This window comes from Corvus kubaryi, unplaced genomic scaffold (genome assembly GCF_017639235.1).
Source record: "Corvus kubaryi isolate FWS band 111438036 unplaced genomic scaffold, C.kubaryi_AGA036_p1.0 37302, whole genome shotgun sequence".
In the NCBI taxonomy this organism is placed as follows: domain Eukaryota; kingdom Metazoa; phylum Chordata; class Aves; order Passeriformes; family Corvidae; genus Corvus; species Corvus kubaryi.
Genome location: NW_024581095.1, coordinates 3903666 through 3916096, shown reverse-complemented (window position 1 = coordinate 3916096; position 12431 = coordinate 3903666). Strand labels below are relative to the sequence as shown.

General features: G+C 40.6%; 1 protein-coding gene across 3 annotated transcripts in view; it reads right to left on the bottom strand.

Moving 5' to 3' along the window:
- The window catches only part of ST8SIA4 (ST8 alpha-N-acetyl-neuraminide alpha-2,8-sialyltransferase 4), an 88307-nt gene extending 76146 nt beyond the window's left edge, over positions 1-12161 (bottom strand). For 2 of the 3 annotated variants that reach the window (XM_042028113.1, XM_042028114.1), the window contains exons 1-2: positions 11621-12161; positions 7032-7163 (exon numbers count right to left, since the gene is read on the bottom strand). In XM_042028113.1, coding sequence (XP_041884047.1) covers positions 7032-7163; positions 11621-11733 — 245 coding nt within the window. In that variant the 5' untranslated portion in view covers positions 11734-12161. The remainder of the gene's footprint in view (positions 1-7031; positions 7164-11620) is intronic. The other variant, XM_042028112.1, reaches the window with a different exon arrangement.
- Between the last annotated feature and the right edge of the window lie 270 nt (positions 12162-12431).

Sequence of the window (12431 nt, the reverse complement as noted above, 5' to 3'; positions counted from 1 at the left end):
TACAGCTGTCACATATGAAGGAAGCAGCATCAGAGCAAAGGCACCTTTTGCTGAGGCACATGAGGGACTCAGAATAACAAGGCAGGATAGACAATGTTAAAATCCTGAGTGTAGCTTTTGGTAAGGCCAGGCAAGATATTGCTGTAAAAGGAAGACTCAAATTTGGCCTTTAAATTGAATGGACTTTAAATCTCATTTAGTTTGATAGCTTAACTTCATGGGCACTCTGCAACAGATACATCAACTACTATAAAACAAAACAGAGGAAGGAAGAAAGAAAGAATTGCCCAATCTAGAAGTATTAAAAATTACTTCAATTATTCATTACATAGGAAGAGAGCTACTACAGCTGGGGCTGTAAAGGATAACATGAATGCATCAAAAGCTATTAACATCATCAGCCAAGCTATCAAGAGACTCATTTCACGTGAACTCTGACTTGAGAAGAGTCTCAAAACCTCAAAAAAGTATGTGAAACATACAGAAACTAGATTTCCAGCTACAAGAAGTCACATGATCACCAGAAGATTTGCTTTAGTTCCTGACGCCTAGAAAAAATTGGCCTGAAACTGTCCATGTAAGCAAAAAAGTAGCAACATTTGTGCATGAACACAGTCTCTTCTGTATTATTTTAAAAAATAAGAGGAAGACAGTGAAGTTATGCAAACAGTACCAAAAAAAGTAAAAGCACCTTGGCTTCCATTATTAATTTGGTTACTTACATTCAAAATTCATTTATCTATATGCTGATAAAAGTCCTCCAAAGAATTTCATGTGGACCTGAATTAGAATCAGATAATGAACCACCCAACACAGCTGAAATTTCTAAAATGTCTAAGGAATTTATTTTTCAATAAATATTGAGATGGGCAGAAGTTACTAATCTTAGTATCTTTTCACTTACTTAAAAATGTTTTCTTGTCTGAAGCTGTCATTAGCATACTCAAATGTGCACACAGATATTGCAGTACACAATAGAGTCCTTGTATAAGAGACATGCAATAATCCTAATATGAAGACATTTTTTATGGATTCATCTGGTAGCATCCAGGTATCTTCTAATACTGAAAGTAATATGATAAATAATTCAGAGTCCATGCTACTGTTTTAAGTTCCTCTGTGCTACTGACTCAGCCATACCATGGGGATAACAGTACTTCTGATTTTCACATAAGCGGTGAGAAAAAAAAAATACAAAAAATAACAAATACTGAGCATACACACATGAGTGTCCCAGTCAGTCCTGATGCTGATTAATAACAATAACTTGTTTAAACCTCTGTTCTATCCCACAAAGAGCACTAAAAATAGCACAACAAGGTTATTCTGATTAAACAGACATGACAAAATAATGACAAGTGCTAATATTAAATTCAAAAGTAAGCTCAATTCCACCGAGGGAAAAGAAGAGCACGATTTTTAGTAAACCTTGAAGAAAAGGTGTTCTGCAACCATAAGCTAAAATGTATAAACAAACAGTTTCATTTGAGGTGGTCTTCAAGTTTTTTATGACAAATGAAACTGTATCAGGGTGTGCCCTGAGCCGTTTTGTGGGCAGGTGAGACTGATGTGACTCACCCTTAATTGTAGCCAAGCAGCTGCTTGTAACATGTTTACGTGACTCAAAAAACCCCACAGTGTCATAATATGCGGCTGACCTAGGGTTTTTCTTTGATAAGCAGAAACAGATCTCCATAACATTTAAGTACCAACTGAAACTCCCGGTTATCTGATAAGAGTTCATGCAACAGATAGTTAACGTCTCTGAACAGCTTTCCAATTGTTAAAACTATGTACTGCTCTGGGGCAACATGGTGAGATTTTTCTCATGATTTGCATTTTTCTAGTTTTATTTTGTACTGTGGTCTTTGAACTACAAAACTTATATAATCTCAAACTGTTCTTCATCTGCCTCAGAACTGTGTGAATGAAGGTAAGAAAACAGACCACTTGAAGATTTGTAAGATTACAAAAACATGTATATTTTTAGACATTCTCAAGAAAGACCTCCAATGCTTTTTCTGGGAAAAATCATTTATTTAGAGGCTGGCACTGCCATAAATCCTTGCTGCTGGACTTCAGTGGACCCCACGTGTGAGGGAAAGCCTCTGGAGCACATCCTCAGTGCCCAGGAGGGTTCACCAGCAAACACATCATGGAACAGAGATGGACTAAGTGTTTACTTAATCCTCTCTGTGCCCACTGAAGATGTGCCTTTATCTACATGTCCCCCAGCCCATGTTTATCTAATATGTTCCTAATAATCCCTTGTGGTGGGGACTAGACAACCTCCCCATGCACCTGTCAGTGTTTCCCTAGCCTTACTGGAAGGACAGTATTCCTCAGACGTTTTCCACAGCAGCTGAGGCTGCTCTTGGTCCTCATGCCTTGCTTGTGAAGGACAGACTACACCTAATTCTTAGCAATAGCCTTCATTTACCTGAGGATAAGAAACTACTCAACTATTTTTTTAAACTTTTATGTTGTAGATTTCTAATCCCTCCTCTTGATCTCCTGCAGACTCTCTCTGACAGGCCTTCATAGACAACTTGATTTTCTAACCCTAGCAAGTCCTGACTCTGATTTGCACTCCACAGCTGGAAGGTAGAAAGTGGCTCTCAGCCTTTGGAACCACCATGGAGTACAGCCTAGATAAAACATGATTTTTGCCGGCTAGATTAGTTTAATTAAAAAACAACACGTAGGAACAAACTCTGTGGTAACAAAAGGTCACAGCTTGCTCTTGTACATGAATAGGGTTCTAGCTCCTGTTGGTTTCTTGAGGAGGCAGTGAGGACCACAGGTATTTGCACCTCTGCTGGGTTTTACTTTAGTCTGAAAGGAAGTTTTAAGACACGCTCTTCCAGGAAAGCAGCATTTAGAATATAGGATAGTTTGGGTTGGAAGGGTACATGAAAGATCATCTAGTTCAACCACTAAATTGGATTTGTTAAAAACATGCCTAACTACAAATAACCCTGGAGTTCCCAGCTGATGGAGGCCACACAAACAGAAGTGCTATAATAGAAGAGAGTGGGCATGCAAAAGGAAAAGTGGGCTTTTAAATAGACCGTGACTCAACTACTGCTTATCACAGGAAGGTTGTTCATATACCAGCTTTTCATGAAGATAAGCAAGGTAGAGTAAGATAGATTGGCAAGCAAAAATCACCTGAGGTTTATCATGACTAAACCAGACCAGAGAACCTCAGATTCCACGTCTTTGGCACAAAAATTATCAGAAGCAAACAGTGCAAATGGCTTCAGAACATTGTTCCAAAAGCTTCAGAGCAATTGTAGTGCTCCATTGCTCGTTCCGTATTTACTGCTTGTACTTTAGGGACTTATCACAGCTGTTTCAGAATAACTTGTAAGACAAAAAATTATAATAATCGGAACCTTTTGAAGGAGGAAGATGCTTTTTTTTTTTTTTTTTTTTTTTCTTTAAATGCTGCTAATATCTTACAAGTTCTCACACTTTCTGACAGGAAATATCCTCTGTTAAAATGCAGAGATAAATACATTCCCAATGTACTTTTAAAACATTTTGCCTTCCTGCAATTCATAACCCTCTTCTGCTCCTTTCAACATAAATTCCCATATCTAATCAGAAGTAAATACAAGAAAGTCACAGATATTGACCTGTGTCACAGATGTGTTGTCATCAGCCCTGTGTGGAAGGCTTCCCCAGATAGGTTTGTACCATCTCAGCCACATCCCTACTTTCTGAAACTATAGCCTTCAGTACAAATGAAGTCTCTTTATTTTCATAACCATAAGGAAAACCTTCACATTGCCACAGAGAGTCAAAAGGACTTAAAACATAAAACCTTAGCAGATGGTGGACTCTTCTTCATGGCTAAAATAATTCAGATAGAAAGGGGAGCCAAGAGAGCAGTCTTCCTCCCTTTCTTCCCTTTGTCACAGGAATTATCAATTCTTCTTCAAAGAAGTCGCCAGCAATGAGAAGGTAACATCAGTTGCAAAAATCACTCTCCCACTAAAACAGTCATTGTCAAGGCAGCACATTTCACACAGTCTCAAGTAACTAGTAATATCCATAATTTCCATCTCAATCACAGAAAGTCTGTCTCCTTCTTAAGCCTGCTTAGCATCTCCAAAGGGCTGCTGCCCTCCCAAGAGGGCTGCTACACTCCACACACTGCCTTCTCTGGCTGCAAAATCCTAGAGCACCAGAAACCCAGTGGAAGCTTTCCAGCCTTCCATGGGGTCCTGATAAAGGAGCTTTACCACTCATTGACTCCTATCTGAGCCTGGCCTTTCCAAGAATTCCTAAGGCCTTTGAGGCTGATAGACACATCACTAACCTGAGCAAAAATGAAATGGCCAGAGATGATGCCCACAAAATCAACAAAGCAATAGCAAAGTATAATAGTCTAGATGCCAGTCAACAAGGTTTGACACATCACTGACCAACAGTCCTTGCACAAAGCAAAACTCACTGTAAAATACTTTTTACATTTGAAAATTGCTAATGTGGGTGGCAAGCTAATGTAAGACACAAAAACATCTGTCATTTATGTTTTGACTGTATATATGACTGTAAGTTTAATGAAATATCTTTATGCTGTATACTAATGGCTTCACAAATTATTTCTCCACTGCTTAGAACTGATGACATTTTATATATTATTCAACAGGCACTAGCTTGTTTTTTGTTTCTCTCTTACTTCCTATGGTCAACCTCACACCACAACACCACCAACCACTGTTGACGTTAACAGCTGCAATTATAGACTATGCATCATCTTCATGGTCTATACAGTGCATGTAACATTCTGGAGGGCTGAGCAGTTAGTTAAACCACAAGAACACCGCAGGACTTTGCTAGACACTTTTAAAGTTACTCCTGATAGGTGCATAAGTGTAAAACTACAGCTAAAATGCTTCTTACTGCTGTAACATGGAAGAAACATGTATAGCAAACCACCTGTAAAAGTGAGAGAATGTACACAACTTAGTCAGCATCAGATTGAAAGACATCATAAGGGGTTGCATGTGGCTTCCTCAGTGAAAAGCATGCCTGACATCCCTCCCTCACCACTGAGAACCATAACTGAATGTGCTGTGCATGTCAGCAAAGAAGATTTCTGGAAGACTATGCCTAGCTGGTAGCACTGACTCCTTTCATACAGTTCATGTCAACTTTTGGCCTTAAGTCACATTAATCTAAAATAATTTACTGGTTCACACCTACTCTCTGCCTCAGTGTTCATAAAGGTAGCCATTTCCTCTGAAACAAGACTGGCAATGTGGACTTCTAAATAACCTCAGCTTTATGCTCTCTATGGTACAGAAAATCTTACATTACAGTAGAATCTCTACCGCCTGTGCTTAAGCTGGTGTACAAGATGCACTGTTTTCTTCACTCTGCTAATGAGACAAAAAAATCCTTCCCTGCACAATATTTTAAAAAATCCCACATATCACAGTGCTTCTTAAGTACACAATAGTAATTTATTAAATAAGAGAAACTTCCCCCTCTGGAAAACAACAAAGAAAAAAGTTATTTTGTAACTCACGAATTTAGTAGATTGAGATGACATACATGTATTAACAGGATGAAAAAAACTAAAGCATTCTCTCTCTGTCTGAATGATAAAGTTTGCATTTGAACAGGTGGAAAATTAGCATAACCCAAGCTCAATTTTCTCTCTTAATTTTAACCAAAAGGTTATTGTAATATTTTTTCTTGTGTGTTGTTTGGCTTGAGCAGCAAAGTGTATTGGTTTTAAATGGTTCTCAAATATGATACTCAATTTTTCAGTAAAATGACTGGGAATAATTCTTGTCTCTACTTATAGTCACTCACTCATTTCCAAATCAGTTTACTTCACAAGTAGAAAAAGCTATTTTCTCCCAACTGCCAGACACATAACTTATGATACAGAAATTTCTAAGCTACCTTTATCTTCTGCATGCTTTAGAATTAGGGACATAAAATAGCAGTCATTAAAAAAATCTCTAAATTCCTCCTTCAGAGAAGACATGCTTTTATACATGGAAACAATGCCTGTTTAAGGGGTTTGTAAACTGCCCTTTAATTAAAAAAAATTTTAAAATGTAAAATTTCAGAAGTAGAAACCATATTTTAATTAGATCAAATTTCTATTCAACATCTTAATATTCAGAAAAGCAAGTCTAATTTTCTATGTGATTATTGTTAAAAATAGTTAATTTCCCTCATTTTTCATAGAATGTGACACTCTTAGTTATCCACACTGCCAATCCATGGTCCACATGCTTCTTTCATGGGCCACCTTCCTGATGAAAATGAGGAAGATCTGACATGACACACTCAGAGACATCTGCTTGCTACTCTCTGTGGTTCCAAGGTGCAGAGATCCACTGTAAATATTAAGCCACATCAGAACTATCATCACATTAACTCTGCTACTGGGTTGCTCCCTCAGCATGAACCTAAGGCTCTTTTTGGCCTTTCTGATCTCAAGAAAGGAAACTGCATAAAACACAGATATTATCAGTGTCTCTGACCCTGTGACGTGGACCAGCCACAGTCACAACTGGATTCACAGCACTTGATGGCCCAGCTATTGACTCCTGGATCTGAGCTGTCTGCCTAAGCTCTCTCTGTAGTCAAGGGAGGAAAATTGGTATGCCCAGGGTACTTACACCTGTTCTGTTTCAAACTTTTAGGATGAGAGAAAATCATGTCCTAAAAACACCAGTTTCTCTCCACTGACTGTGGAAGAGTTCTAGACAACCAGCTTAAATATGGACATGCATAATGTGGACACTGATTGCACAGGTTTGACAGTCACAGCCAGATGAAAACATTTTATTAAATCTTATGAAGGATGACTTGACTTTGAGGCCTAATGTAATGCAGTTGCATTTTACACTGAAATCTAAATAGATACAGTTAAAAAACATCCACCTGCAAACGTAAACCAAATTACTGGTTTATAGACCAAAGGCATTATAAAGCAACATGAATGAAAAGCATTATAGGCAGGGTGAAATGAACTGCTTTTAATTTAAGACACTCACCTTATTTCCATTACCAATGAAGAATTGATTTTCCAACCTTCTACAGCATGTTGGAAGATTGAGGAGCCACCCTTTCGAATTATCTTATCAGAACTATTGATCATTGATCTACTCAAACTCAGTTCACCATATCTGCAATGCAATATAGAAAAAACACAATTACGTCAAGGCTAACTCCAGTTTAAATAATTTACATCCTAAGCACCATCAATATATCCTTTTATTCACAACAAAAATAAGCAATTATCTCTCAGCTTTCTAAAGAAAATAAGCTGTAACTGAAAAAAAATCTGTGGGATAGCTATCTGTAATAGTTGAATATGCAAACTAAGAGCTTAAATATGTTTATATTTGTAATGGAATAGACATAACAAGAACTACAATAAAATCCAAATTGTGAATCTGGACAAAACTTCATTATGTTTGTGAAGCAGATTCTGCACTTCTAGGTTCCAAATTTTTTGTACTAAACTATGAATTAAGTGTTAAATTTCAAGCCTTTGCTCAGCAATTGCTCATAATCTGCAGTACTGGCTTAATAGATATCTTTGGCCTCCTGCTGATGCTAAAGATTTTTAAGCATGAATTCTGGAGTTTAATGGTATACAAAATATAAAATTTCCCCAACACTTCACAAGACTTTTGCATACATCCAAACCACCCCAACTGTCTTATCCTGTCCATTAGCCTTAGGATTATAACTTTTTGGCCATGTAATCTTAAAAAATAAATACAGTAAGCTTTGGGTGATGACCATTGAACACTTGGTGAGCTAGCACAAGTTGCAGTGATATTAGCCAACAGGATCACATAAATGGGACAGAGAAACCCAAACGCTACAAGCACAACTTAAGTTGTTAGGACTAAAATTCTTTTTTATCTCCACATCTTTCCATTGTCACCCATACTGTTCCCTTTTAGATGCCAGAGCAATGTTCAGCTGAGTTCAAACACAGCTGTTAATCACAAACATATCAAAGTTGCTGGATATAAAAATCTACCACACAGAATGTCTTGTAACTCAGCAGTCTTGTCACTCAGATGTGCACAAGACAATAATACAAAAAAAAAATGTTTATCTGTTAAATAAGCATGCTCTGAAATACTGCCAATAACAGTAACTTAACTTGGAAACAGAATATGTGACCATAGCCCTTCAAAGAACAAAATGGAAAGGATGTGAGACTGTAAGCTTTCCAGGAATTGCTGAGTTGTGTTTTTCTGTGGCTATAAGTTCTGATAACAATTGGATCACTGCCGTTAGTAAGAAATACAGCAGCATTACTGCTGTATATATAAAGCAAAAATATTTGGTAAATTATACAACACACTAAACACAAGCAAGCTAACCTGTAGTGGGACATAATTAAGCTAAATTAACAAAACTGGTAATATGTAGTAATTTCTAGAAAGTGCCGTCATTGCAAAAGCCCCTATGACTATCAAACCAGTATCATGCACTTCACCAAAACCACCCTGCATTACGCGCAGCTCCCCTTCTCCCTCACGCCCATGCCAACACCCTGCAGCCCTGGCATCACACCGATGCAGAGGGAAGGCTGCCACCTACCGAAAACCTACAACTTCAGATACAAGACCTGTATGCAAATTACCCAAATCCTGCTGACTTGAAAGCATGGGAGGATGCTGCAGAAGTCCCTAAATTCAATAGCCAGAATCCAACTGATACTTTTTGCTACATTGAATTTTTTTATTACCTAAAACTTTTCCAAAATGGTTGTAATAATATTGATTACATATATATTACTGCATGTATTTTCTAGATGAATTGAGTGCATGCATCTAAAGGAAAATTACCAAACTACATCCAGGTAAAGTTCTCAGTTTAAAGATACTTCAAAGACGTCTCTAGTTTATTCTGGGTTAAATATTATTTAGTAAACACTTGACAGTGAAACAAGTGACAAAACTTAGCAACAAAATGCATTGCCAACACTTAAACCATAGCATTTGAAATGTGGTTGACTTCCATATTCACAATTTACAACTGCAGTGAGTTACACAGATTGTACATTGAAACAATGTTAAATTACGTTTCTATGAAAGAAGGTCCTAGGCACTTTTTGTTAAAGTTACTACTATGAACACAAATGTGCTCACTTACATCCTCCTCTCCCTTTTACTGGATTGTTTTAATTTTCAGTTAAAGCAATATTAAATAAACTAATACATAAAAATCAAAAACTTTTTCCAGGTAATTCTTCATTGTGTAAATAACTGAAAGAAATTTGGATTACTTTGTATCTTCTAGAATCACTGCAAATCCTCTCTGATGTAAATGAAAGAGCTGCCATACTGTGACAGCAACTTACAGCTGACAATGTCAGCCTTCACTTTGGATTACCTTGCCTTGGTGACCAATCAGACCAACATATTAAGACTCTCTTCTGATGAAAATAGTTCATTAAATAAAGTAACTGCTTTCAGGCATATTCCATGTCAGTAGAAGATGACACTGCTTAAGAAATACTATGCTGCCCATAAAATGCATGTTTCATTACTTGTTTGACCTTTAAAGGGACATTACTGTCTATTTGAAGCAGGGCATGCTTCACAGTAATTGTCCTAGCACACTCTTCTATGAGAGCACACAGCTGGTTTAAAGTTTATAATGTAATTTGGAATATAGTCAGTGCATTTTGTATTCTCTAGGATTTACCTCTAGTGCACTAATAACCATAAAATGGATCACCTTGCACATCCATAACTTCTGAAAGTAAATCATCCCATGGAAAACTAACTTTACTTGCCCACATGGCCAGTCAAAAATAACCCGTCTTGAACTCCTAATTCAAGAGAAAGGCATGTGTAACATCAACAGGGGCAGCAGTAGTGAGCAATACATTTTTAGGGTATTTTTTTCTGCTTCACACAGTAATAAATGGGATGACAGGCTGTGACAAGAAAAAATATTTCAACAGCGAAAGTAGTACCATACTGTACAAGGAGTCTCACTGATAAAGAAACAGATATCACAAAATGACTTGTGAGAAGTATATCACAGCTATATTTTAAAACATTTAAATATGTTTGTTAGGAACATACATATTTATAACTAAGTACACTTATTTTCTTTCATTGAATATTAAAATAACACTTCATTTTAGTAAGCGTTAACTTGTGTCAACGTGCAGTAAGTTGAAGGCAGTTTTTTCTTTGCAAACTTATATAAAGTAATTTCTGAATAATTTCATCAGTTCCCACTAGTCTGAGAGGAAGGAGCACATACTAAGAAACATGGGTATTAAAGGCAATTCTCCCTCACACATTCATTTGCACCTGTGTTTTCACACAGCTGTAACCCAAAAATTCTAAACTTCTGTACATTGCCTAAGAATACAGATAGCTTTGTGGTAGAAACTGGGTTACACCCAGGCTGAACAAGAGGAAGAGATACCAGCAAGTTGTGAAAATCTTGAATAACAAGGGAAGCAAACATCGCACACACAGAGGTGAGGCCAGCTCCTGCTTCGGCACGTGCCGGGGCCACAGCTGCCCAACCGTGCCCAGTTGCCTGCGTCCCCCTACCGCACCACGACTGGGAAAGAGGGATGCACTTTCTGTCTTTAACTCCGGGGCCAAGTAGGCTGTAATTGCCTCAGCTTCCTCTAGGCCTGTACGGATACTTACAACCCCCTTATGCCTCCTCCTTAAATTAAGGCAAGGGGACAAAAATCTCCCCACAGTCGATATGCACAAGCAAACAGAAAGTGTGAGCCCCTGCTTAGCTTTTGCTGATTTCATTAAACGACCAACAAATTTATGCATTGCTCCAGTGAAAACAAAATCTTATACACCTCCTTGGAAAAACCAGCTTGGCTGAAAACCCAGTATCTCCAGAGAATACCTGCAAGTTGGGAGAAAAATGAGGAATGTAGGCATTCTCGTACATAACGAGAAAGCTGAGGTGCAAACAGAAAAATGGCAAGGGACTCTTTGCCTCTCTTTTTGAGTTAATGACAAGCAGCAAAGGGAAAGTATGTAACAGACGGTCTCAGCGAGGGACCAGAGTTTCCAGTGGAGGAAGCTCGAAAGCTAAAGGGGATGACCACACTCCCTCAGAGCAAGAATCCTTGAGGAACAGCCAAGTTAAGCACAGCTCCCAGGCAAACTTCAAAGACGGAAGCAGGCGTTCACCTGCATCCCGGCACGCTTGCCTGCGAAAGGCACAACGCGCTGCCGTGGCTGCTGCCGCCGCCACCTCCGGCCGCCCCTGCCTTCGGGGCAGCCGCGGACAGGTGGAACTTCCCAGGAGCCCCCCGTTTCTGGGGGTGAGAGGCAACCTCAGCAGCTGCACAGCTCCCGCCCTTTCCCGTGCACTCGGCACCCTGCCTGCGGCCGCCGAGCCCGGACAGCGAGCCCCGACAGCAAGTCCCGCTTTCCACCCGTCCCGCAGCGCCCGCCAGCGAGAGCGCCGAGCTGCGCTGGCACCGCAGGCTGAGGGTCACAGCCCGAGCGGCACCGGGGCACCTGACGACGCAGGCGGGGACGCGGAGGTGGGCCTCGGGCAGGGACACGGCCCCGCTGCCCCCTCGGACCGCCCTCCCGGCGCGGCGCCCCGCAATTACCCGGTGAGAGGTGCCTCCTGGTGCTCCTCGTTCCGCGCTATTTCCTTCGTCTTATAGAAGATGAGGAGGAGACTTACGGTGCACACAGTCCACCTCTTCCTGACGGAACGCATGTCTTCTGCGAAACGCGGGCCCCCTCCCCCTTTCCCTTTGTTTGTCAGGGGTGTGCAGGAAGCAACTGCACACGCGGCACGAATTGCTAAAAACACGGCGATGTATTTTTTTGTTGTTGTTTTTTTTCCCGAAATAATTACAGAAGATAAAATAAAATGTAAAAAAACAACAACAAAAAAATAACAACAAAAAAAACCACCGAAAAAAACTGGGCACGAGCAGAGGCTGGGGGTTCTTTGGCGTTTAGCTTCTCTCTTTTGCCCTGCCAGACAGCTGGGCTCGCAGGCAGTAACTCGCTCGCTTCGACCGGAGAGACGTGTCCGTGGCGCTGCTGCCCGTTAGCCGAGGAACGCTCCCTGGCCCCGCTCCACGTCCTGATCCGCTGCGGCGCCGCTCGGCCGGAGGCGCGGCCGCTGCCGCCCTCGCCGGGGCGGGGCGGGGCGGGGACGGGCGGAGCGCGGCCAATGCGGGCGGATCGGGCGGGGCCTCGGCGTGGGGAGGAGAACGGCGGGCGCGGGCGGTGCCGGCGGGGCGAGAGGAGGTGGGGGAGGCTTGCTGGTAGCTCCGCTGTGTTTGGAGAAGGCGTGCCTTCCTCGCCTGGGTCACATTTTGCCCGTGTCGTCAGCTGGGCGTCTGAAAGTTAAAGGGAGGGATCGTCAACGCTGTGCCGCTGCAAAGAACACGCTTCCTTTTCAGA